Raw genomic sequence first — 26393 nt, forward strand, 5'->3', positions numbered from 1 at the left:
CCGGCCCGCGGGCCACATGCAAATACAAATATTGTATTTGTTCCCGTTTTGTTTTTTTACTTCAAAATAAGATATGTGCAGTGTGCATAGGAATTTGTTCATAGTTTTTTTTTTTAAACTACAGTCCGGCCCTCCAACGGTCTGAGGGACAGTGAACTGGCCCCCTGTTTAAAAAGTTTGAGGACCCCTGGAGCATGGCCAAAGGGAGTTTGTTTTACAGAAAGCAAGGGTGGTTCTCTGTTGGGAAATCCATTCATATAATCAATCATGTTGTCAGAGTTAACGAGGAAGATCATATGAGCATCTCAGTGGATGGAGAAAAGGAATTTGAAAAAATCCAACATCCATTCATGTTAAAAGCACTCAAGAAAATAGAAATTGATGAAGATATATCTTTAACATTGTGAATGTGTGTGTGTGTGAGAGAGAGATAGATAGATGATAGATAGATAGATAGATAGATAGATAGATAGATAGATATAGATGATAGATAGATATAGATAGATGATAGATAGATAGATAGATGATAGATAGATAGATAGATATAGATGATAGATAGATAGATAGATAGATAGATAGATAGATAGATAGATAGATATAGATGATAGATAGATAGATAGATAGAGATAGATGATAGATAGATATAGACAGATGATAGATAGATAGAGATAGATAGATAGATAGATAGATAGATAGATAGATAGATAGATAGATAGATAGATATAGATGATAGATAGATAGATAGATAGATAGATAGATAGATAGATAGATAGACAGACAGATAGAGATGATAGATAGATTCATCCCCTAAAGCCAATGTTTTACTAAATGGGGAAACACTGACTTTTTCATTGGAGTCTGAAAAAAGATATATATAACCTTGTATATAATTGTATCTATCTCATTGCTATTTTCCATCATTCTGTTGATAAAGACAGAAAATAAAATAGCCAAAAACCTGTCAAGAAATACCCCAAATCAATGAGTAGGACTGTAAAGCATTCCTGACAGACACCAATGAGCCTGGGCCCAAAGGAAGGAGATACACGCTTGGTTAAGAGGACGAAACATCATAAGGTGTCAGTTCTCCCAGGTTTGTAAATTGAATGCAATTCCGGGAACAACATCCTCACTTCTCCCCCGGAGCTAGACAAGTTGATTATAAAATCCATTTCGAGGAACAAAGAAGCAATAGCCAAGAAAGCACTGCAGGAGAGGAAAGGAAGGAGGGCCAGGCCTGCCAGCCACTGAGGTGCGCCAGGAACACCTGTCATCACAGCGGCCTCGCTCAGGGAAGGGCACGCATTTAGACTGCAAGTGGCAAAGCCTCACTAGTGTGACTGTGTTCTACTGGTGACCTTGTGGGGAAACTGTCGTGTGCATTGCTGGTGAGAAGGCAAAGCGGTACTTCCACCCAGGAGGGAAAGGTGGTGATGCCCAGCTGAACGCCACATGCATTTACCCTTTCACCACGAGACCCCACTACAGGGGATCGATCCCACAGAAACCCTGGCAATAATATGAAGAGATGTGTGCAGCAGGCTTTGCATTGCTGAATTATCTATCTACACTAATAAAAGAGAAAAATGGTAATTGGCGTACGACGATACCCTTTTCATTGGCTAATCAGGGCTATATGCAAATTAACTGCCAACTAAGATTGGCAGTTAACTGCCAACAAGATGGCGGTTAATTTGCATATGTAGGCACAATGCAGGGAGGCGAAAGGGAAAGCAGGAAGAAGCCCCCTGCCACTGACAGTGATCGGAAACCCAGGGGGGAGCTAAGAGCTGGGGGGCAGGGCAAAGGCGGCCCTGGGGCCGCCTTTGCCCTGCCCCCCAGCCATGATCAGAGAATCAGGCGCCTTTTCCGCCCTGGCCAGTGATAGCAGGAAGTAGGGGTGGAGCCAGCGATGGGAGCTGGGCACGGTCGAAGCTGGCAGTCCCGGGAGCTAGGGGTCCCTTGCCTGGGCCTAAAGCGGAGCCCACGATCGCGGGGCCGCTGCCACTGCGGGTCCCCGCTGCCCGGGCCGGATGCCTCAGCCAGAGGCGTTAGGCCTGGGCAGGGGCAGAGCCTGCAACCGCGGGGAGCTGGGGGTCCCCTGCCCAGGCCTGACACCTCTGCCGGAGGCCTCAGGCCTGGTCAAGGGGCCGATCCGGTGATTGGTGATCGGAGGGTGATGAGGGTCAACTCCTCTGGCTGAGGCATCAGGCCTGGGCGGGGGGCTGAGCCGGGGATTGGGGGGATATGATGGTCCCCTTGCCCAGGCCTGAAGCCTGGGTCAGAGGCGTCAGGCCTGGGCGGGGGGTGGAGCACGCGATCAGAGGGAGATGGGGGTCCCTTGCCCAGGCATGATTCCTGGGCCAGAGGCCTCAGGCCTGGGCGGGGGCCAGAGCCAGTGATCGGGGGAGATGGGGGTCCCCTGTCCAAGCCTGACACCTCTGGTGGAGGCGTCAGGCCTGGGCAAGGGGCCGATCAGGCGATCGGAGGGTGATGGGGGGCTACGCCTCTGGCTGAGGCATCAGGCCTGGGCTGGGGGCAGAACCAGTGATGGGGGGAAATGAGGGTCCCCTGCCCAGGCCTGACACCTCTGTCAGAGGCGTCAGGCCTGGGCAAGGGGCTGATCCTGCAATTGGAGGGTGATGGGGGTCAACACCTGAGGGCTCCCAGTATGTGAGAGGGGGGCAGGCTGGGCTGAGGGACACTCCCCCCCACACACACCCAGTGCACGAATTTCATGCACCAGGCCCCTAGTATATACATAAACACCTAAGCTACTGTCCAACCGGTAGCTATGACGTGCACTGACCACCAGGGGGCAGATGTTCAATGCACAGGCATGGAACATGGAACAGACTGATGAATTTCGGGGGGGGGGGGGCGGCAAGAGATTAACCAAAGATCTTATATGCATACTAGAGGCCTGGTGCACGGATTCATGCACCGGTGAGGTCCCTCGGCCTGGCCTGCAGGGATCGAGCCGAAGCCAGCAGTCTTACATCTCCCGAGGGGTCCCAGATTGTGAGAGGGCACAAGCCAGGCTGAGGGTCCCCACTGCAGGGTGGGGCCCGGGCAGCGTGGCTCAGTGGTTGAGCATCGACCTATGAACCAGGAGGTCAGGGTTCGGTTCCCAGTCAGGGCACATGCCCGGGTTGCGGACTTGGTCCCCAGTAGGGGGCGTGCAGGAGGCAGCCGATCCATGATTCTCTCTCATCATTGATGTTTCTCTCTCCCTCTCCCGTCCTCTCTGAAATCAATAAAAACGTATATATTTTTAAAAAGACGGGGCAGGGATGCAGCCCCAGTGGCCGGAGGAAGCAGGAACGAGCCCCGCCCCCCCCCCCCAAGCCTTCGGGGGAGCACGGCCCTGCTGTTGCCTTGATTCTGTAGACGTCTGGCCTCTAGGACTGTTGAGAAGAAACTTCTGTTGTTTTAAGCCAAGCCTGTGGTACACTGTTACAGTGGCCAATACAGACTTTGGTGGTCTCTTGAGATACCTCTTTGACAAAAGCCAGGGGGAGAAAAGTATGCTTGCTGTGCTGCCATTTCTCAGAGGGAGGGAGCACATTCAAACATAGATGTGTTCCTATGTGTGCATGTATGTGCACCTGGATTGTATGTCCACTTCTGTGGACATGCATTATATGTGCTTATATACTTATATATCTGCTTATATTAAAAATAATGCAGGGAGCCCAGCCAGCATGGCTCAGTGGTTGAGCGTCGACCTATGAACCAGGAGGTCAGGGTTCGATTCCCGGTCAGGGCACATGCCTAGGTTGCGGGCTCCATCCCCAGTAGGGGGCGTGCAGGAGGCAGCCCATCAGTGATTCGCTCTCATCACTGATGTTTCTCTCTCTCTCTCCCTTAAATCAATAAAAACATTTAAAAATAATAATGCAGGAAAAACAGTAGTTCTCAAATGGTTGCCTGTGAGGAGAGGGAGGAACAGGGTAGCAGGACAAGCACACACACACACCAGACCCCTATATGTTGGTCTTTGGGGCCATGTCAATATTTTACATAATCATCAAATTTCAAATCCAAAATAAAGTGAAATACGTGTGTGTCTGACTGATAGCTTAACCACACAGAGAAGAAATATTTCGAGTTACTTTAAAACACAGTAACTTGACGACCTATTCCTAGTGAGATGTGCTTTAAGGTATAAAATAACTGTAAGAGAAATGGCAGTTGTCAGTAACTATGTACAGGTGGTCATATTGGAACTGTTATCTGGACACGATTATGTATCTGTGTGACGTGGGGTAAAGCGAAGGAGCAATTATGTGAGATTCTATTACTAGCATCCCTTTTGTATCCTACCCTTCAAAAAGAAAATATTGTCTGTTGACTAAAAAGGCCTCAAAACAATGACCAACCCAGTAGCAATGGGTTCCGCCACCACCAAGAAACCAAGTGTCACCCAGCCGGTGTGGTTCAGTGGTTCAGCACTGACCTATGAACCAGGTCACTTTTTGAATCCCCGTCAGGGCACATGCCCGGGTTGTGGGCTCGACCCCCAGTAGGGGGCGTGCAGGAGGCAGCCGGTCCATGATTCTCTCTCCTCGTTGACGTTTCTCTCTCTCCCTCCCTCTCTGAAATCAATAAATATATTTTTAAATAATTTAAAAAATGGATAGAACTGCTATCACTTTGCAACCCTCAGTGAATTCATGGATCTGAGCATTGATGGACGTTGCCAACTTACGAAAAGAAACCTTATATGCCGCCTGGTGGGCGAACATACGAATGTCTCGCCACCCACATCCCCGCAACGGAAGGGGCGACAGGAGCTGGACTCTGATCACGCTGCTGTTCCAGCGGCTCTTCCCAGGAGTTATTTCTAGGAGAGTTCAGAGGAGCAGGGATACAATCAGCGAAGCCCGGAAAGTGAGGGACTAGGACATGCGCCCTTGTTTCTTCGACAAATGACATGGTGTGTGCGGGGGGCGGGGGGGGGTGGATCCTGTAGATTAAAAATAGACACAACTCCAGGGAGACACCACTTTGTACCTAGTAGGCCGGCTGTGATCAACATGACTGAACAAGCGTCAAAATGTGGAGCCACGCCCTGACCGGTCTGGCTCAGTGGATAGAGCGTCAGCCTGCGGACTGAAGGGTCCCAGGTTCGATTCCGGTCAAGGGCATGTACCCTAGTTGCGGGCACATCCCCAGTCGGGAGTGTGCGGGAGGGAGCTGATCGATGTTTCTCTCTCATCGATGTTTCTGACTCTCTATCCCTCTCCCTTCCTCTCTGTAAAAAATCAATACAATTATATTTAAAAAAAGAAAAAAAATGTGGAGCCACTGGAACCCTCCTACCCCGCTGCCGGGAATGTCAATGGTGCGGATGCTGCGGAAGCCAGCCTGGCAGTTCCTCAAACAGCCCAACATAGAGCTACCATGGGACCCGGCAAGTCCACTGTTAGAGACACAGGAGAAATGAAAACATCTGTCCAAAACTTGAACATGAATGACCACAGCAGCATGATTCATAACAGCTACACATAGCCATCTGGGAGCTGGATAAACGACGTGTGGCCCATCCACACGGTGCGATATCACTCCGCAACCAAGAGGAGTGGAGTTCGGACACACGCAGCAAGGGTGAGCCTGGAAGGCACGCTGCTGAGTGAAAGAAGCCAGGCACACAAGGCCACACAGTGTGACTCCATGGATATGAAATGTCCGGAACAGGCCCAGCCACAGACAGAAAGCAGATCAGCGTCGCTGGGGACTGGGGGAGAATCGGGGTGACTGTTAATGGGTACAGGGTTCCTTTTGGGGATGATGACAAAGTTCTAAAATTAATAGCGATATCTGCACAGTTCTGCATATACTAAAAACTGCTGAATTATATGCTTTAAAAGGGTGAAATGTATGGCATATGGATTCTATCTCAAACAAGCTGTTACCAAGAAAACCAGATGGATGGTTGCCAGAGGTGGGAGAAATGGGTGAAGGATTTAAAAAACATATAAAGATTTAAAAATCCCAATAAACAGATATTTGGATTCCGTTCAGTTCAGCGGTTCTCAACCTGTGGGTCACAATCCGTTTGGCGGTCGAACAACCCTTTCACAGGGGTCGCCTAAGACCATCCTGCATATCAGATATTTACATGACGATTCATAACAGTAGCAACATGACAGTTAGGAAGTAGCAACGACAATAATTTTCTGGTTGGGTCACAACATGAGGAACTGTATTTAAAGGGCCAGAAGGTTGAGAAACACTGGTTCAGTTTAGAAAAGAATGGTCACCCTGGCCAGTATGGCTCAGGTGGTTGTGCTTCATCCCATGCACGCAAGGGCTGCCAGTTCGATTCCTGGTCAGGGCACAGGCCCAGATTGTGGGCTCGGTCCCCAGTGGGGGGCGTGCAGGAGGCAGCCGATGATTCATTGATGTTTCTCTCTCTCCCTTCCTCTCTATAAAATAAATCTTTTTAAAAACTCTTTAAAAAAAAGAGTGGCCTATGAGACGACTGAGATGAACCCTGGAGAATGACATTAAGGACGTAGTTAAGTTGTGGAAGGACAGGGGAGGCAGAGGGAGGTGTAGACGAAACAAGAGCCGCCAGGACCGAGCCGTGTTGAAGTCGGGATGGCTGCATGTGTGTTCATTTCGCTATTTTTATGCCTCTATTTGTATGTTGAAAAAAATGATATACATCTTTATATATTTAAGTCTCCATAATGACAGTATTTTTAAAAATCACACATTTGCACTTTGTTGTTAAGGCAGATTAGTTTAATTTTATAGAAGAAATACTTTCAAGCAATACAAATGGCACAATTAGAACAGAGATGACTACTGATTAGAACTTATTCCCACAACAGGAGGTGACAACTGCATGATCAGATGCGGTGAAGATCAAGTTCCCTTTTCCCGTGTCTGGATTCGAACTGATGAACATGGCACGGTGCTCGGTATCCAGGGCGTGGCGTGGACCAGGTGAAACAGAAGGTGAAAACACCCCTTAAGACGACAGGACTTCACTTTCTGACGTGCAGGTGGCGTCGAACGCAGCGTCCCTGAATGAAGACGGAGTCCTCCTGCCTGACCCCGGCTGGGCCGTGGCTGGCTTTGTGCCCTTTGGGGTCAGGACAGTGGGGGCTGGGGGAGGCCCCAAGTGCTCCTCAGACAGACAGCAGCGCAGGCCTGCGCTTGCTTCTGGGGTTTCTGTTAAGCCCTGGGGCGGGGAGGCACCCCACATGTCAATCTGTCCGCGCTGGGCAGTGAGATTTGTTGCCAACACCACGTGAGAGCTTTCCGCGGGGCGGGGGGAGGTTAGCAGAAAAGTGGCCTCGAGGCACCGGCTTCAGGTGGCAGCCACTGAACAGGGGCGGCCAGGCCACGGCCAGGGGACTCTCCCATGTGAGGGAGCCGTGCACCCCGAGGCGGCAGTGACCGGCCCCGCACCCCGAGGGCAGGGCAGACAGTGGTTGGTGGAAGTTTCAGCAGCGCATGGAGGGGGCCCGGCCAGGCCACTGTCCTCCGGGCTCCCGACGCTTTGTGCGTCTCTATCTCTGTTGTGGGCATGAACACAGAGAAATCAGCCAAAAAAAACAAAACGCAACAAAAAACCAGCGAGAGTTGAGGCACAAATACATAGCAAAGAGATGACAAGGGTGAAAAGCATAAAGTTTTCAGTCTTACCACCACTGACAACTTCCATTGCCCGTGACAGGTCGCGTGTCAATGAAATGCTTTTACAAAATTCACTTTTAATAAATGCAAAAGGGAAGGTGGGCTCTACAAGGGGGCGATTACAGACTAACAAGGAGAGACATGGATTAAAGGGGGCACTTCAGGGAGGGGCAGGGAATCTAGGGCGAGAGAGTTCCGCTTTCTTCTCTAATCCGTGTGACCACCTCACTTCTCTGAGGCCTCAGAAGGGAGAGTGCATTCCATATACAATAAATACGCATTAGGCAAAATATTCATATCATTTAGCATTTCAAAAGAATAGTGGGATTTTTATTACATAAAACAATTTTCTCGTGAACTACTTCTAAGATTTCTTAAGAAATATTGGGTAGATTCCAGTATTGGGGGGAAGGATTCTGATTTCAATCAAATATCTCACATCCTCTCCTGTGAATGACTCGCTGGGTGACAGCAGTCACCCGCGTGCGCATGCGCTTCCTTCCCCAGAAAAGCGCCTTCAGAGGTCAAGCCTAAGTCAGAGGTCAGGCTGCCGTCGCCTGGGCGGAGTCGCTGACTGATGACAGTGCGTTTCTAAGTCTCTTTCACTTTCCTTCATGACAGAGCAGTAGAACGGGAGCCCCGCACCGCCTTCCTGATGGTCAAGGTCAGGGTCGGATGGGGCGCACCAGAGGGGCAGGGTCGGTGCCCGGGTCGGTGCAGGGCAGCGTGGGCAGCCGCTGGGGACAGGCAGGTCCCAGCCAGGGCCGTTTCCAAAGCTTCAAACTCGGGGGGGAGGAGCACAGAACCATGCGCTGACACAACACAGAAATGGGGGGTTTCGGCGCCCAGTCCCCGCGGGGGACCGGGCTCTGCGACTGAGCCCCAGGTGGGATCTCAACAGGACACAGTGAGTGTGACAGTGGACAATATACACAATCAAGGCACACAGGAGACACTGGTACGAGTGACGAGTTTAGCACAAAGTGTTTGCATGTCCGTGTCAGAAACAAAACCGGCCCCGAAGCTCCATTCTACTGCATGACAAATACTGAGGAATACAGTTTCAGCCTTAAAATACATCTTAAAGTCAGTATTTTCCTTCAAGGAAAAAAAGTACTATAAATAAGTTACAATACAGTGAATTTGCCTGAACTCACTTCGTTTCTGTCTTCCAGCCTTTAAATCAAATAAAACAGCGTAAAAACTGTACACTCTTAACAGGATAGTTGATCTCTTATAAAATAACTTGTCTTCAGAGATGTCAATTTCACAACAAGGAAAAACCAAGCCCTGTTGCCGTCACTATTATAAAATATATATGTATAGATATATGTGTGTTTTTTTTACAAAATGTGTATATTAATAGCTTTGCACAAATAGTTTAAAGACAACTTTAGCTAGTCTAAGAACTTCATGAAAATAAAACAGGAAGATAAATACTTCGTGTGTACAAAGCACTACATCAAACATCGTCGGCGGGCAGAGGAGGTATGTTAATCCTTGGTCTTGTAAAAAACGCTATCTTCTCCCTGCGATGGGAAAGCATTCCAGGTTAGACGCCCACATAATGCAAGCAGAGCTGCCAGGAGGCTCGCAATACCAATGAAAGCTTTTCTTATCCACAGAACAAACTGAACGGAAATACCAACAACAAATCTGTTTGCATACGGAGTCTCTACTTTAGAAAAAAATTTTATTTTTTTGGAGAGAGAGAGTAAGGGAGAGGGAGACAGAAACATCAATGATGAGAGAGAATCATGGATCAGCTGCCTCCTGCACGCCCCCTACTAGGGATCAAGCTTACACCCCGGGCATGTGCCCTGACCGGGAATCGAACCAATGACCTCTGGGTCATGGGTTGATACTCAACCACTGAGCCACGCCAGCTGGGCTAGAGTCTCTAAATTTGAATAGAAGTTACAAAGGACTGTGAGGGCAAGGGTTTGTCTCTAGTGCCTAGAACAGTGCCTACTATGCGGCAGGCACTCAGTAAACATTCGCTTTATTAAAAAATGAATAAATAATGTATACAAATGAAGGTGTTCTAAATCAGAATTGAAGGAAGGTAGCTACAGTGCTTTATGTTCTTTTATGATGGGGATGTGAAAATTCAGGGCATAAAAAAATTCCGGGTAAAAGTCAGGCACATGTTATTCAACCATAAAAAGGAATGAAGTGCCCTGGATGGTTTTGCTCAGTGGTTGGTGCATCGGCCTGCAGACCGAAGGGTCCCAGGTTCAATTCCAGTCAAGGGCACGGACCTTGGTTGCAGGCTCAGTCCCCGGCCCTGGTCAGGGCACACGTGCGAGGCAGCCAATCGATGTGTCTCTCTCACATTGATGTTTCTCTCTCTGTCTCCCTCCCTTCCATTCTCTTTAAAAAGATCAATGGAAAGAATAGCGAGTGAAGATTAAGAAAACAAAACAAAAAAGAGGAATGACGTTCTGACACATGCTACAATGTAGATGGACCGCGAGAAAAACATTATCCGAAGAAGCCAAGCAGAAAAGACTCCATACTGTATGACTCCATTGATGGAAACGTCCAGAACAGGCAAATCCAGAGAGAAGACAGGGGCAGACTGCTGGTTGCCAGGGGCTGGGGGAGGGGTGACCACTAATGGACTTCCTTTGGGGGTGATGGACATGTTATGGAACTAGACAGAGGGAGTAGTTACAAAACACTGTGGCTGTGTGAAGTGCCATGGAATTGCTCACTTTAAATGGTTAGTGTTATGCTATGTGAATAGATGAGGGAACACTGATCTACAATATTCAAATCCAAGGCGGCGGTCCCTCTGGTGTGGTTAGTCTGAGGCTGCTGATGTTTCATTCTTGCCATGTGGAGTCCGTGACAATTCCCTGAACTATTTCACACCTAGGATATGCACACTTCCTGCATGTGCGTTATGCTTCAATCAGAAGTTAACAAAAAAAGGCCACAGTGAAACACAGATGTTCAGGCAAATTATACCTATGCGAAGAGCCACTACAGCCAACAAAGGGAACAGATTGCATGGCAACATGGGATATTTTCATTTAAACAAAACTAAATGCAAAATGGAACCATGCCTGGCAGGCATAGCTCAGTGGTTGAGTGTAGACCTATGAACCAGGAGGTCACGGTTCGATTCCCAGTCAGGGCACATGCTCAGGTTGTGAGCTCCATCCCCAGTGTAGGATGTGCAGGAGGCAGCCAATCAGTGATTCTCACTCATTATTGATGTTTCTCTCTCTCTCTCCCTCTCCCTTTCTCTCTGAAATTAATAAAAAGATATATTTTTTAAAAAGAGTAAGAGCCCTAGCTGGTTTGGCTCAGTGGATAGAGTGTCGGCCTGCGGACTGAAGGGTCCGGGTTTTATTCCAGTCAAGGGCACATGTCCAGGTTGTGGGCTCGATCCCCAGAAGGGGGCGTGCAGGAGGCAGCCAATCACTGATTCTCTCTCATTATTTATGTTTCTCTCTCTCTCTCTCTCTCTCTCTCTCTCTCTCTCTCCCTTCCTCTCTGAAATAAATAAAAATATATTTTTAAAAAGAAAAAGAGACTAACAAAAAAAGGAAAAAATTTAAAAATGGAACCTACATTACTATAAATAGCTTGAAAAAAAGTGTCTAGAATAAAAAGAGCAGAAGAAACCTGAAGATGCACGGGGAACCCTGTCTTGGGGGTTTCGGGACTTCCGTCAGCTGATGAGGACAGAGGCCTGACAGTGAGGAGCCGGAAGCGGCTGCGCCCCTACCTGAAGGTCTGCACCTGCACGGGCTCCTTGTGGTTCTGCCCCCGCAGCTGGCAGACCCCTTTGGAGGCCTTCTTCAGCATCTTCTCAGCTGCCTGTTCTTGGTGGAAGTCAAGCTTGGTCTGTCTGGTCTGGAGTGGCAACATTGGATGAACAAGGCGGTTTACTTCCAGTTTTAAGGAAGAATGAATGAAGCCACTGCCAGCTCGGGGGGCACGAAGGGGAGAAAGGCCCGCCGCCCCCACTCCCCCCAGGGAACCTTCACAGCAGCTCCTCAGGGTCATGCCTCACAGACGTGGGACCCAGTACACCGCGCTGGACAGAGAGACCCAGCTGCAAGACGAGACCGGGACGGCTGCCATGAGGGTTTGACCCCCTGAAAGGCTTGCTTCCGAGCCCGCGGGCACCGCAGTGGCCGTGCGGGGCCCTGGCCGCTCACCTGCCGCTCCGCCTCCTTCAGCAGGCTCCGGAACCGCTCGTCCCGCAGCACCCAGTGCGGGAGGTCGGTCTGGCCTCGGAGCTGGGCGTCCTCCAGGCGCTGCCTCAGCTCGCGAAGGGTGCAGATCTCCTCGTTCAGCTGCCTCTGCCGAGTTTTTGACGCCTGGAGGTCCAGCTCCAGGTCCAGGGACGTGCGGGCCATGAGCTCGGCCAGGGATGACCTACAGGACTGCAGGAGACCACAGCCGTGAGCACACACTCGGACCAGACACGCGGGCATCATGCGGCCAGCACGCTCAGGCCTTCTAGAAGGTTCTTCCCCCCAATACAGGAGACAATGGAGTAGAGTTATCAGGGAGGTATTTGTCTTCGCATGGCCCAGTGTTAAAAAACCAAGCACAACATAGATTTGGGAGAGATTAATTTAAATCTTGGTTCAATATCCAGTTAATGACAGCAATTTTTTTTCTGTAATGACGATGGATGTATTTGCAAAGGTGTGGAGAAACAGACCCTCCCCTATGGGGCTGGCAGGATCAAAAAATGGGCATAATGGTTCTAAAATGCTATTTCACAATATATATCAAAAGCCAAAACGTGTATTTTCTTTCATTCTGAAATTTCATTTTCACTTGCATTTGAAAGGCACAACTGGTGATGTGTAGAAGTGATCCAATTAAGGTTCATGACAAAAACAAAACAGAACACTAAATATCTATAATATGAGGAAACTTATTAAATAAATGACAAGGTTAGTATTGAATGCAGCCATTGGAAAAAGTTAAAAAACTATTGACATGGAATATTAACAATGCACTGAATAAGGGGGAAGCATGCCATAAACCATACAAGTGTTTTTGTTTAAAATCCCAGAGCCCAGCTGGTGTGGCTCAGTGGTTGAGCGTTGACCTATGAACTGGCTCAATTCCCAGTCAAGGGCACATGTCTGGGTTGCAGGCCGATCCCCAGTGGAGGGCGTGCAGGAGGCAGCTGATCCATGATTCTCTCTCATCATGGATGTTTCCATCTCTCCCTCTCTCCCTTCCTCTCTGAAGTCAACAAAAATACTAGTATATTTTATAAAAAATGTAAAGAACACGAATTATTTTACATCTCAGATCATGATATTATCTTAGGAAATTAAGAAACATGGGTAACATTTTGACATCATTAGGCTTTTTAAATTTTTACCCAAGTAAACAAGGAAATAAATAAATAACCTTTTAATGAATACGACCTAAAAGACTGCTTTTATGAAGGTTTGTAAGAATAACTCCCGGGGAAGTGTGGATTCCGTATTAGCTTACGTGCACACACCTGCTTGTAGCGGAGGGTCCGTCTTTCCAAAGTGTTGCGGACGAAGGGGGACTTCCGGGGCAGCGTGGAACTGTCGCTGTCACTGCGGTAAAGCTGCACCAAAAACAATGCGGGTCAGAAACGCTTTCTCCGCAAGTCCGCAGCCTTCTCCCTGCGCTCTGATCTGGGCTACTTCCTTTCTCCTCACAGGCACTCAAATGCATGTATAATTGTACAGCTTTACCAAGACTCCTGGTTTCAGGAAAAACAAAACCTACACAAGACTTTTTAAAATGAAAGACAAAAAAAACCCGCAAAAAATAAATGAGCAAACCATCCTCACCTCCACCCAGCCCTCCCTCTCGGCCATCAACTGCACCACCAACTGCACCACCCGAGCTTTGAGCTTCCCCGGCTGATCGAGTCAACAACACTATCCCGCCAGCAGCAGGGGGCCTGGGGCTGATGTGTGACGCTGGAACAGCCAGCACTGTCCCCAGCACTTTTCACTCTGCGTCTTCACTCTCATCGCTGTCTGGCAGCGGCTGTGCCGCTGGTTCGGGCCGGATCTGGGAAAGTGGCCTCCCAGCAAAGCAGCTCGCGCCCGGAGGACAGGCGCCCCTTGGCCCGGTCCCGGGGAAAGGCTGCCTTCAAACAGAAAAGGAAGAATGCCTCCTTTATGGCGGCTAAGACGCTGCGTTTCATCTGGCGGCAGGTTCTGCTTCAGGATCAATGTGCAACTGTGTGAAAGCCAGAGGCCCTGCCTTCGGCCTGACTGTCCACGCCCATTAACGCCAAATACTCAGGCAGCGCGTGCCATGCCTCCCAGGCACTGGGAACATATATGAGAACAAAGAGGCCTCTGAAAGCATCGCGGGTAAATGCCTGCTCCTCTCCTCGGCAGGGCGCCGAGCAGGCAGGAGCCGGAAGCCTCTCCCTGGGGGAAAGGGTCTCCTGCTCCGTCACCTCCCCATGAGCGGGCTGGCATCTGCCCCCAGTGTCCGCAAGAGTCTAGAATAAGGAGGGGACGTGAGGGTGGCCTTCCATCTAGCACCTCCAGCCGCCTGATGAAGCGTGGGCTCCCTCGGGGCTAAATCCTGACAGGGTAGGAGCGCCCGGGCCAACCCTATGCTACCCAGGGCTGCCATGGGCCACGCCCGTCGCTGCTGGCAAAGGAGAGAAGCAGGTGTCGCCAACGTGGCCACAGGGCAGCTCGGGCCACCTGGCACCAAGCCCTGCTGCTCACTCTGTGGCAAAGGATCCACCTGGCCACAAGGAAGGTCCTTGGCCAGTTCCTGAGAGGTGACCTGCAAGGCCCTGGAACATCCTAAGTGTCTTTGGGGGCCTTGGACCAGGCCACATGGTCTCTGCTGACCATGTGGTTCATGGCGGGGGGGCTCTGGCCACCAGCTGACCCTCTACAGGGGCTGCACACCAGTCAGCCATGCAGGCAATCAACTGTGCCAACGCCCCATGCTCGCAGGCATCGGGGCCGAGGCTCCGGGAGCTTCCCCGCCTGGCAATGCCCTGCGCGCTGTCGCCTGTCGCTGCTGGGAGAGATGCGGCGGCCTGCGTGGCTCTGCTGGGATCACCCAGCAGCTCAGGCCTGGTCTCTCCCGAGCTCGGCCCAGGTGCCTCTTCCTTCTGCTGACTCTGGTCTATTCGGCAAACCACCTCCATCACCAATAGAATCAGGGCCTGTTGAGTTCTGCGAGTCCTAGCAAATCACCGGCCCTGAGAGTGGCGTGGGGAGCCCTGAACCGCAGTCCCGGGGCCTCCCGCACGGGTCGGAGGGCTTTTTATGTCGTGTGATCGACTCTGGCTTTGACCTGATGGGCCAGCTGCTCGGCAGTCCCTTCAACAAGTCCAATTCAGGGGGGCAGGAGGGTCAAAGTTCTCCCCAATCCAATGTCTCCCCGGACATTGTGTCAACACCATTCATGCTGAAAAGCCCTTCTCTTTCCTAGCCTGTGCGTGGCTGTCACACTGCCGCTGTCTGCCAACCTCCACCACGCTGTCCCTTCTCCAAGGACCACGGGGAGTTGGGTCTCCCCTCGGCCTGTTCACGTTCTCAGCCCTGCGTGCACGCCAATCGCCCATCAGGAAGCATCCCAGAGCTGATGGCCGGCCCCGCTGCGACCAGTGGCGACCCCTGGGGGTGGAACCAGGCACCAGCCTACGTGAGGCCCCAAGAGAAGCACCCAGCGCCTCCCGCATCACCCGTGGGTGCGAATCTACACGTGGGGAGTCGGAACCCTGTGCCTCAGTGCCCGAGTGTGCAAGGCCCGAGCCCCCGGGGGCTCCGACACAGCCACTTCAGGACTCCCCGCTTCGGCAACCTGACTTCCTGATCTCAACCCCCTCAGGATAGACCCTATATCCATTTGTTATCCTTTAGAGCAGGGGTGGGGAACCCTTCCCCCCACCCCCCCGCAAAGGGCCATTGGGATATTTATAACATCATTCGGGGGCCCTACAAAATCATCAAGTTAAAAATGAGCCTGTTCTTTTGGTCAGACATTTAATTAACTCACCCCTAATGCCTTGGCAGGGCCAGGCCGAATGATTTCGCGGGCCTTATACAGCCCAAGGGCCGGACGTTCCCCACCCCTGGCTTAGACTGTAGAAATGAGTTCCCCTGCCTCCTGGCCATGCATCGCACGTGCGCAACACTGAGAAGCTTGCGGGAAATGTATTAGAATCCAGAGAAATGCACTGAGCTGCGCACGGGCACGGTGGGAGGTGAAACCAGCAGGGATACACATGCCACACAAGCATGCTGTTCACTACTGGGCTTAGCTGTGCGAACACATGTCTTTTAGCATAAAAAGCCAAAATGAAAACACAACCGGCGGGGGTGGGGGGGCTTTTTTGGTGACAAAGGAACTCCAACTTACTCTGCACACATACTGGCTCCGTGCCCCAGGCGAGAAAGTCTGGGAGCGGACGATGGTGCCACTGCGGACGAAAGGCGAGGCGCGGGCCCTGCGGCTGGGTCTCTCCTTCGGCAGACTCGCTAGTTCTTCTGGGAACAGGTCTTCGGTGTTGGTTTCCTTATCCACCTAGACAGTGATTCGTTTATTACCACGACTTTTCTAGAACATAGCAATGAGCTTTACAGGCACAACCACGTCCTTGCCTTCTCTGCTTGGAGCTCTCACAGGCATTTCACATTTCACACATCCAACCCGGAATGTCTGCTATCTGCCAGCCCCTCCTCCTCTGACAAGGATCCCTATTTGGCCTTTACATGCAAAAAAAGTATCTGTGTCACTCGGCCGTTGTGGCTCGGTGGTTGAACGTTGACCTATGAACCAGGAGGTCATGGTTCCATTCCTGGTCAAGGCATGTGCCCGGGCTGCGGGCTTGATCCCCAGTGTGGGGCATGCAGGAGACAGCCAATCAATGATTCTCTATCATCAATGATGTTTCTATTTCTCTCTCTCTCCGTTCCTCTCTGAAATCAATCTATATATATATATATAAAAGCCTAAGCGACCATTCAACGGTTCAACTGGTAGCTATGACACGTACTGACCACCAGGTGGCAGATGCTCAACACACAGGCATGGAAACATGGAACAGACTGATGAATCTCAGAGGGAAGTGGGGAGGGAGGAGAGGGGAGGGTGACAAGAGATTAACCAAAGATCTTATATGCATACTAGAGGCCCAGTACATGTGCACTGGTGGGGTCCCTCGGCCTGGCCTGCAGGGATCGGACCCAAACCGGCAGTCCAACATCCCCCAAGGGGTTCCAATTGTGAGAGGGTGCAGGCCAGGCTGAGGGACTCTACCGGTGCACAAAGCTGTGCACCAGGCCTCTAGTAAAAACATAATACTATCATCAACAAATCAACAAACGACAAGTGCTGGTGAGGATGTGGAGAAAAAGGAACCCTCATGCACTGCTGGTGGGAATGCAGACTGGTGCAGTCACTGTGGAAAACAGTATGGAGTTTCCTCAAAAAACTAAAAATGGAACTCCCATTTGACCCAGTGATCCCACTTCTAGGAATATATCCCAAGAAACTATAAACACCAATCAGAAAGGAAATATGCACCCCTATGTTCACAGCAGCACAATTCACCATAGCTAAGATTTGGAAACAGCCTAAGTGCCCATCAGCAGATGAGTGGATTAGAAAACTGTGGTACATCTACAGGATGGAATACTCCGCTGCGGTAAAAAAAAAAAAAAAAAGGAGTTCTTACCATTTGCAACAGCATGGATGGAACTGGAGCGCATTATGCTAAGCGAAATAAGCCAGTCAGAGAAAGATAAATATCACATGATCTCACTCATTTGTGGAATATAATGAACAACATAAACTGGTGAACAAAAACAGATCCAGAGACAGAGAAGCATCAATCGGACCATCAAACCTCAGAGGGAAGGTAGGGGAGGGTGGGGGGAAGGGGGAGAGATCAACCAAAGGACTTGTATGCATGTATATAAGCCCAACCAATGGACACAGACAACAGGGAGGTGAGGGCATGAGTGTGTGTGTGTGGGGGGGGTAATGGGGGGATAAGGACACATATATAATACCTTAATCAATAAAGAAATTAAAAGTTTAAAAAAAAATTAAGAAAAATTAAAAATTTTTAGAAAGTCCCCTGTCCTCCTGGGCCCTGCTCTCTCTCACACACTCTGTATCGGATCCAGGATCAAATCCTCTTGGCTCCATATTCAAGATTACGCATGTTCTGACCACCTGTCACCAACCCTCCATCTGGGGCACCGTGGTCTTGTGCCCGATTAGTGCTGTAGGTGTCTCACCCATCTCCCCGATTCTATGCCCGTCCCCACCCTTGAATCTCCTCTCAACACCCAGGGGATCCCGCTGAAACTGAAGCCAGATGCAGCCCCTCCTCTCCTAAGAGTGTACCCGAGAGACCGGAGAATAGGAATTCGCTGCTGAGAAAGGAGAGGGCGGCTAAGCTGCCCCAACCTGAGCAGTAACCAAGGGAACACGGCAAATTCCTGAGCCAGGCCTTCCGTGGAGCTAGTCACGTACACTCCCTACCAGTCCAATTACAAAGATAAATGATTATGGAAGGCAGGCTCTGTTCTTTCTACATCCTGATAAAGGTTTCAAAATAATTGCTTCCAGACCCATTCCCATGACTCCCTGACTCCCTGAGTCCAGATACGTGCTGACCCTCCCTTATCTGTGCATTCCCTCCCGGCGGCGTTGTTTCCTTGCACGTATGGAACTCATGAAGCTCTCTGCGTCCTCCCACCTATAAAAGCCCCCCACTCACTTGCCTGCAGCCGGCCCCGGGCTTTGGGCTTCTTGGGCTCTGCTCTCGGGCATGTCCTCAGTTGGGCCCACATAAAGAAGTCTTTTCTGAAATCTACAAAGGTCACGTCTTCTTCTCATTGACAAAACAAGTACTTGCGCATGCATGTTCGCAGCAGCGTTACTGAACTAGCTGAGAGGTGGAAACAGTCCCCACAGCACGGAGGACGGAGGAGGAGATACAGGAAACGTGGTGGCCGAGCAAGGGACAGTCCCCAGATGTGGGAAGGGCTGACGGCCCCACAGACCCACGGCGCGGATGAACCCTGAAGGCACTGGGCTGAGAGAAACCACACCCAACGGACACGTGTTGTCTGATTCCATTTACATGAACAGTCCAGAACTGGCAGACCCACGGAGACGGGAAGCTCACTGGTGTGGCCAGGGGCTGGGGGTGGGAATGGGGAGTGATGCCCAGGGGTATGGGGTTCACTTTGGGGTGACAAGTGTGCTGGAACCAGACAAAGATGGTGGCCGTACAACACTGTGAACACAATGCCAGTGAACTGTTCATTTAGTCTTATGTGAATTTCATGTCAATAAATGACTTTTAGAAAAAAATCAACAAAAAAACCTGAAGTTAGATCATGTCAACTCTGGGCTCAAACCATCCATCAGTTTCCCTGTCTCGGAAACAAAAGGGTATGTGCTGAGTGGGCCCTCCATGACCTGTCCCCTTCACTTCCTGTCCTCAGCGCAAGGTCCCTTCTTCCACCCCCCAGGCCAGGCCGGCGCCTGCGCTTCCTCTACCCAACACCCTTCGCCAGACCGACGCAGGCTCCAGGCCTCCCTTAAGGCCTCCGTTCAAAGATCGCCTTCTCCAGGAGGCTGCCGCGGCCTTTCTTTCTTGTTCATCGGAAGAAACACATACCATTTCTCAGTGTACAGTTCAGGAGTGTCAAATATACTCACATTGCTGTGGAACCGATCTCTAGAACTTTCCATCTTCCCAAACGGAAACGCTGTCCTCACTGAACACCCACTCCCCACTCCCCTCCCCCGGCCCCTGGCCCCCACCACCTACTTCCCCTCTCTATGAGTCTACTCTCGGCCCCTCAGGTTAGTGCAGTCATACAGTCAGTACGTGTCCTCTTCTGACTGGCTTATTTCACTCAGCACAGTGTCTTTGAGGGTCATCCCTGTGTAGCATGTGACGTGCTTTCCTTTTTAAGGCTAATGCTTTATTGCACACATACACCACATCTTCTTTATCCATCCACCCATAAGTGCACACTTGGGTTGGTTCCACCTCTTGGCTACTGTAAATAACGCTGCTGTGAACACAGGTGTGCAAATATCTCATGGAGACCTGCTTTCAGTTGTTTGGATATATATCCAATCGTGGAATTGCTCGGTCATGTGGAGTTCTGTTTAATTTTTTGCAGAACCTCCACACTGTTTTCCATAGTGGCTACACCATTTTACAATCCTGACCTTTCTAAAATGTAAATGCAAATTTGCATTTCTAAACATCAGTCCTTTCTAAGATGGTAAATCTTTCAGAAATGTAAAGCCCGCGTCTCTACCATCTCCTCGTGCAGTAGCGCCTTTGATCCTCAAACACTGATTTCACTGGTTGCCCTCTCCGGTTTCTGCGCTGCTGCCTCTGTGATGCCCAGCAGCTGCCCACACACACGTGGAGGGAGAGAACGCAAACGCGGTGAGGACCTAACTATCAGGGCATCTAGGTGAAGGCATATGGGTCTTCATTGTATTAGTCTCGCAGCTTTTCCATAGATTGGAAGTGATTTAAAATGACAAGTTGACTCAGCTGGCATAGCTCAGTGGTTGAGCATCGACCAATGAACCAGGAGGTCACAGTTTGACTCCCCGTCAGGGACCATGCCCAGGTTGTGGGCTCAATCCCCAGTAGGGGGCGTGCAGGAGGCAGCCGATCCATGATTCTCTCTCATCATGGATGTTTCTCTCTCTCTCTCCCTCTCCCTTCCTCTCTGAAATCAATAAAAATCTATTAAAAGAAAAAAAAGAGAAGTTGGAGGAGTGGGACACACCTACTAGCTTCCCACAGCCACGCCCTGGGATCTGGGCCAACGCTTGCGAAGGGGTTCCGAAGTCAGCCGAGCCCCCATCTCCTCGGAGGTGGCGGCGCATGCGCTGTGGCCTGGGAAGCTCCGAGGGGGCGGGTTTGTGTTGGGAGTAAGGTCGGGGTGCATGGTGATCAGATGTTTTGATGAGCTGAACAGTTTGGGAACAAAGTTTCCATAGAGCCTTGATGCGGCACCTCCCAGCTGCACTGCTTCCCTTAGACATCTGTCCCCGCAAGCCTGAAAGGTGGCCTCCCTGCAGATGTGGCGATGGCCACAACTAAGATCAGGTGAGCAGAGGGGGCAAAAGGACGCCCCGCTGTTCCTGACATCCCGAAGGGAGAAGAGCAAGTGTCCAAAACCGCGAGTCCCCCTCCACGCCCCCGACAGCCTGCACTGTGGGTGGCCCTGGAGATGGGACGGGTCATCCCCAGACGGCAGGTGAAGGAGTGGAAGTCAACCCTTTTCACATCTAGTTGCCTTCTTTCTCATTTGAATTTCACACACATTCCTAAGGTCCCGGTCACTGAGCTGAAGCCAGTCCCAGCTTTCCCTCGGCTCTCAGTGAAACAGAGCCTTCACTTTCGCCCCTAGTCCAACAGCACATTCCTCACGGTCACTAGGGCTGTTGCTCAGTCACCTGTGTCATTCTACTGCGTCTGAGCCTGTCAGCTTCGGTTGCCTTGGCCCTCTCCCCACTCGTTCCCTCGGTTTCACCTGAAGGGTGTGGGGCGCACCCGCTGTCCGCCGGGCGCTGTTTGGCAAAGCCTCGGGCGTTCCTGACAACCCCTCGTCCCTTCTGCTTACCTTCGGAGGAGGGGGCTGGCGCTTCTCTGGGTGGTAAGGATCTGCCTGGCCCGCGATCGGGTGTCCGTGGATGGGGTCCACGCCGCTGCAGCAGGGCTCCGGGTGCGGGGGGCTGGTCTGGGTGTAGCTGCTGCAGCCGCTGTCCACCGAGTCGGCCTGCCAGCTCCTGGAGGCGGACATGGCAAAAGCGCACGGAACGCTCACCCCAGGGCGGTCCCTGCTGCCTTCGGGGCGCAGCAGCGGACCCAGGACTGGCTTCCAGGGGAGATAATGCCACAAGGCCTTTCGTTAAGAGGCTCTGTCTGCCTTCATCACCCAACTGCACCCCGTGAACATGCCAGAATCCGCAGCCCCTCCTCAGGCCCCTCCCAGCTTCCTGCCTGGCCCCCAACACTGCGCTCCCCTCAGCCACGCACCGCCCTCCGTAAAAGGCATTCCTCTCACATAGAGCCAGGGAGAGCGACAGGAGGCACGGGAAGCTCTGGGAGTGGGGTGCTCTATGTGGAAAACCGTGGAAGGGAAACCACGTGCGCGCCTCTGGGAAGGATGGGACAGAATCCAATTCACCGGAGCTGCTGGGCATCTGAATGGTTGCTCTGTGCAGGCGGCGCTGTACCGCGCCGAGGGCTCACCCGCAGGCCGCTTCCGGCAAAGCGGAAGAGCCATCACGAGGTTCCTCCTGGAGGAAATGCCCAGACCGGGCAAACCCACAGAGCCGGCCAGCGCATCAGCGGCCGCAGGGGCTGGGGAAGGGGGTACGGCTGACTGCTAATGGGTGTGGGGTTTCTTTCTGGCCCGATGAAAACTGATTGTGGTGATGGTGGCACAACTCTGAGACTGTACTCCAAACCACCGGATTGTCCACTTTAAATGGCTGAATTGTACGGCAGGTAGATTATATCTCAATACAGCTGTTCAAAAACTTAAAGGGACCGTATTGCATTCACTGCTGGCAGAGCAGAGTCATTCCATAGTCGCGCTCTTTAAGAGAAACCCCGGAACAGAAGGGGAAGGGGAAAAGCCTTCACGGAGAGCAGGGGGCAGGGGTCACAGTCCTGCCCGAGCTCAGCATTCAGTTCCCCCCGAGAATCAGCTTCTCCGGAGAATCGCCCAGCACTTGCTACACAGTGTGGATGAGCAAAGCAACTTGTTCCCAGAGCCACAGCTGACCGACACCGACACAGCCACGCCTCGTCCCCTCCCTGCCACTTCCCAGGAGCCTCACCGCTCGGACCGGGCCTCGGTCTGCTCCTCCTTCCGTTCCATCTCCTCCGTGTACTCCAGCTTCACACGCTCCTCGGCCAGCTCTCTCTCCACTGCCTGCAGCTGGGCCGTGGTTCTGGCCAGCAGCACCGTCACCGCGTCCTGGGGGAGGACAGGGACATGTCTGAGAACCAGCTCAGACCGACAGGCGCGGCGCCCAGCCCTCACTGAGGCCCTTCCTTCCGGCTGGTGGCCGCCCTCGGCTGCTCTCCCCAGTGTTGGTAGCAGGCTTCCTGTAGCTGAAGGTTCACGGTTAAACACAACCCATGTGCCATTCACGATCATGAACGTGCTCGTGTTCGTGTTCAAAAACACTATTGTGCCCGGCCAGCGTGGCTCAGTGGTTGAGCATCAATCCATGAACCAGAACTTCACGGTTCGATTCCCGGTCAGGGCACAGGCCCGGGTTGCGGGCTCCATCCCCAGTAGGGAGCGTGCAGGAGGCAGGCGATCCATGATTCTCTCTCATCATGGGTGTTTCTCTCTCTCCCTCTCCCTTCCTCTCTCTCTAAAAATCAATTTAAACTATTTTTTAAAAAGACACTATCATGTCCCTAACCAGTTTGGCTCAGTGGATAGAGCGTCGGCCTGCGGACTCAAGGGTCCCAGGTTCGATTCTGGTCAGGGGCGTGTGCCTTGGTTGTGGGCACATCCCCAGTAGGAGATGTGCAGGAGGCAGCTGATCGATGTTTCTCTGTCATCGATGTTTCTAACTCTCTGTCCCTCTCTGTGAAAAATCAATAAAATATATATTTTAAAAAAAAAGACACTATCATGAATAGCCATGTACACCGAGACATTCCATTTCTATGATTTCCCTTAAACTGCGGCTTCTGAGAGGCCCATCCCTGATAACAGCCTGTCTCAAGCCAGGAAGCAGCGCGAGCTGCTCCGTAGCCAGGCACACGCACCGTCTTCCCAGCGGCAGCGGCCGCGGCAGTGGCGGCAGCGGCGGCGGCGGCGGCGGTGGGCACAGGGTCCCTGGCACCGCTCTTCTCAGCCCGCTGGCTCTCCTTCAGCCGGGGCGGCTCCGGGCTGGTGAACACCTGCACCGCGTACCAGCGCAGTTGCATTTCACTCGGGCCGCTGCAGTTGGCCAAGTTAATCTGAGCGATGCCCTGCGCGGTGTTCAAAAGAAACAGAACAGGCAGTGAGTGATTTCCACTAAAACACCAACACGAATCTTCTGGAACATCCAGGTCACCCCAATCCTGACCAGAGAGGAGGTCAGATGTTTCACCCCATTCAAAGGGCTGCAATCAAATGAGAGTGGTTACAGAGGATCCTAATGGGGACTGGGACAGCTCCTCCATTGCTTGTTCACCCCAATCAGAAAGCACCATAAGCCCGGCCCGTGTGGCTCAGTGGTTGAGCATCAATCTATGAACCAGGAGGTCATGGTTCCAGGGCACATGCTAGGGTTGCGGGCTCGATCCCCAGTAGGAGGCGTGCAGGAGGCAGCCAATCCATGATTCTCTCTCCTCATTGACATTTCTCTCTCTCTCCCCCTTCCTCTCTGAAATCATTAGAAATATTTTTTTAAAGAAAGCTAGAAGGGGAACAGGGGCTGAGAATGGCCACCCTGGAGTGCTGGGTCAGGCTCAGGGTCTGCCGCTTGTGGAGCAGCTGATGACCTCAGGGATTTCGGAAACCAGAGAGGCCTGGCTGACCTCTCCAATCGCTAATTCTGCTGCTGCGGGGCCAGGAACAAAGGGCACTATTCCAGCCTTGGACAGAAAGCACTCTGGCCGCAAGCCCTGGGCGGGCGGTGGGTGGCCCGGGCCTGGCGGCGGACTGCCCGGTATAATATAGGGCATCCAGGTGAATCTGACTTCCAAATAAGCACCGGTTTTTTTAGGTATCAGCATGTCCCAAATCCTGTATGAAACATACCTGTACTCAAAAGGTATCTACAGTTTACTTGAAATCCAAATTTAATGGACCATCCTATGATCTTATTTGCCAACCCGACTTAGTTCCCTCGACTAAAAATGGGGATAATTTAAAAGCTGTCAAGTAGGAGCTCTGCAAGTGTTATTTGAGAGAATGTATAAAACACGTGACAGCACAGCTGGTTTGTCGTCCCCTTCTGTCCTCCCAGTTACAGAGACTCTTAACAGGACAACGTCTAAGCAACCCATCACAGGAAACCAGAAGGAGGAGACAGAGAGGAAAGAAGGGAGGGAGACAGGGGAAGGAATGAAGGGAGGGAGAGAGGGTGGCAAAGACAAAGCAGAGAGAGAGAAAAGCAGAGAGACAAAGAAAGGTAGATAGACAAAGACTAAGAAAGAAACAGAGAAGAACAAAAGACGAGGGATGAAGAAAGAATGGCACACAAAGAAAGAAAGCATGAGGGAAAAACAAAGGAAGGAGGGAAGCAGGGAAGGGAGAAGACGGGCGGGGGGGGGGGCTGGGGGTGGTGGTGGGGGAGAGCTTGCGCATGCGCAGGCCATACCAGCAGTTCTTCCTGCAGCTGCGGATTCACTGAACACACATATAATTGAAGGGACTTCAACGTCAACATGCTTGAGTGCACAGGGATTCTGAAAACGTCATTAAATACCAGGGGGGCCTGGAATTCCACCGCCTTGGAGCAGTAAGTGTCTGGTGTGCTGGAGTCCAGTGACGGCAAGTAGACGCGGACGTGTCTGGAAGCAGAGAGGAGAGAAGCAGAGTCAGGCTACTGAGGGTGCGCACGATTCACGCACAGACACGTGTTCCACTCTTTGGACGCCCGTGGGCGGCAATGCCAGGTCTTCCAGACAAAGTCCTTTTCTCAGCTAAGGGGAAGCCCGGGGAACTTACATGCCCGGGAGGTTAGGGAAAAGCCACACACACAGAGAAAGACTTTAGCTGGGCCCGTGTGGCTCAGTGGTTGAGCATCAACCTATGAACCAGGAGGTCCCAGTTGGATTCCCGGTCAGGGCACATGCCTAGGTTGCGGGCCAGTAGGGGGCGTGCAAGAGGCAGCCGATCCATGATTCTCTCTCATCATTGATGCCTCTCTCTCTCTCTCTTCCCACCCCCTCTCTGAAATCAATAAAATTATATTAAAAAAACAAGAGAAAAACTTCCGAGGCAGTAGCCAGTACTTGAGAGGAGTCAGTGGAGGCTCCGCCCACCGGGCCTGGGCGTGGGGTGGCCTGCCATGTCCACCCCAGCATGGCAGTCAGCACACAGGGGAGGCTCAAACACTGGTGACCATGCGAAGTCCGCAGGGGTGAGCAAGTCCCAGGGAGCCCTCAGCCACCTCCACGGGCACATCAACTCACAGAGCTGAGTGTGGCTTCGTCACCACCCCGCCCAGTGACCCCAGTGGACGTTTGAGGCCCAATGCGGCCAATGAGGAGCACTTGGCCCTTTGTTAGTGTCGCTGCCGCACAAGCAGCCTGGCTCCATGAACTTCATCTCCCTCGCACAACAAAGCACTCTTCCCAGAACTGACAGCCCCGCTTTTCGAACCAGACTCCCTGGTTTGACTGTCAGTTCGGCTTCTTACATCTTGCAGTCCTCCTTCACGGCCAGCCCCGCGAGGTTCTTCAGCTGGAGCACTTTCACGAGGAGACACTCGCTGCCACTGTCGTGCCTGGAAAATAACACAGCAATTCTTCAGCCACACGTGCCCAAATGCTCTGACTGAACTACAGCAGCGGCCCCCAAGGGAGGGCGATCCTGCCGCACCCCACCCCGGGGGGCGTGTGCAATGTCTGGAGATAGTTTCTACTGTCTGGACTGGGGAGGGGCACCCCGACAGCTAGTGGGTGGAGACCAGAGATGCTGCTCAGCGCCCTACAGCGCACAGCACGGCCCCCATAACAAAGAAGGATCTGGTCCCCAATGTCACTGGTG

The 26393-nt window shown here is 51.8% G+C and overlaps 1 protein-coding gene and 1 long non-coding RNA gene across 3 annotated transcripts in view; both read right to left on the reverse strand.

The window, feature by feature from the left end:
* LOC132224201 (uncharacterized) overlaps positions 1–26393 on the reverse strand; it is a 232173-nt gene that overhangs the window by 62009 nt on the left and 143771 nt on the right. The gene's annotated exons all lie outside the window — the stretch shown is intronic.
* Positions 6732–26393, reverse strand: part of WWC3 (WWC family member 3) — a 111206-nt gene continuing 91544 nt past the window's right edge. For both annotated transcript variants that reach the window (XM_059679301.1, XM_059679302.1), the window contains 10 exons: positions 26044–26130; positions 25000–25192; positions 23456–23662; positions 22507–22646; positions 21282–21447; positions 16021–16185; positions 13145–13237; positions 11829–12056; positions 11393–11520; positions 6732–9182 (listed from right to left, as the gene is read on the reverse strand). In XM_059679301.1, coding sequence (XP_059535284.1) covers positions 9116–9182; positions 11393–11520; positions 11829–12056; positions 13145–13237; positions 16021–16185; positions 21282–21447; positions 22507–22646; positions 23456–23662; positions 25000–25192; positions 26044–26130 — 1474 coding nt within the window. In that variant the 3' untranslated portion in view covers positions 6732–9115. The remainder of the gene's footprint in view (positions 9183–11392; positions 11521–11828; positions 12057–13144; positions 13238–16020; positions 16186–21281; positions 21448–22506; positions 22647–23455; positions 23663–24999; positions 25193–26043; positions 26131–26393) is intronic.

Source organism: Myotis daubentonii, chromosome X (assembly GCF_963259705.1).
Source record: "Myotis daubentonii chromosome X, mMyoDau2.1, whole genome shotgun sequence".
NCBI lineage: Eukaryota > Metazoa > Chordata > Mammalia > Chiroptera > Vespertilionidae > Myotis > Myotis daubentonii.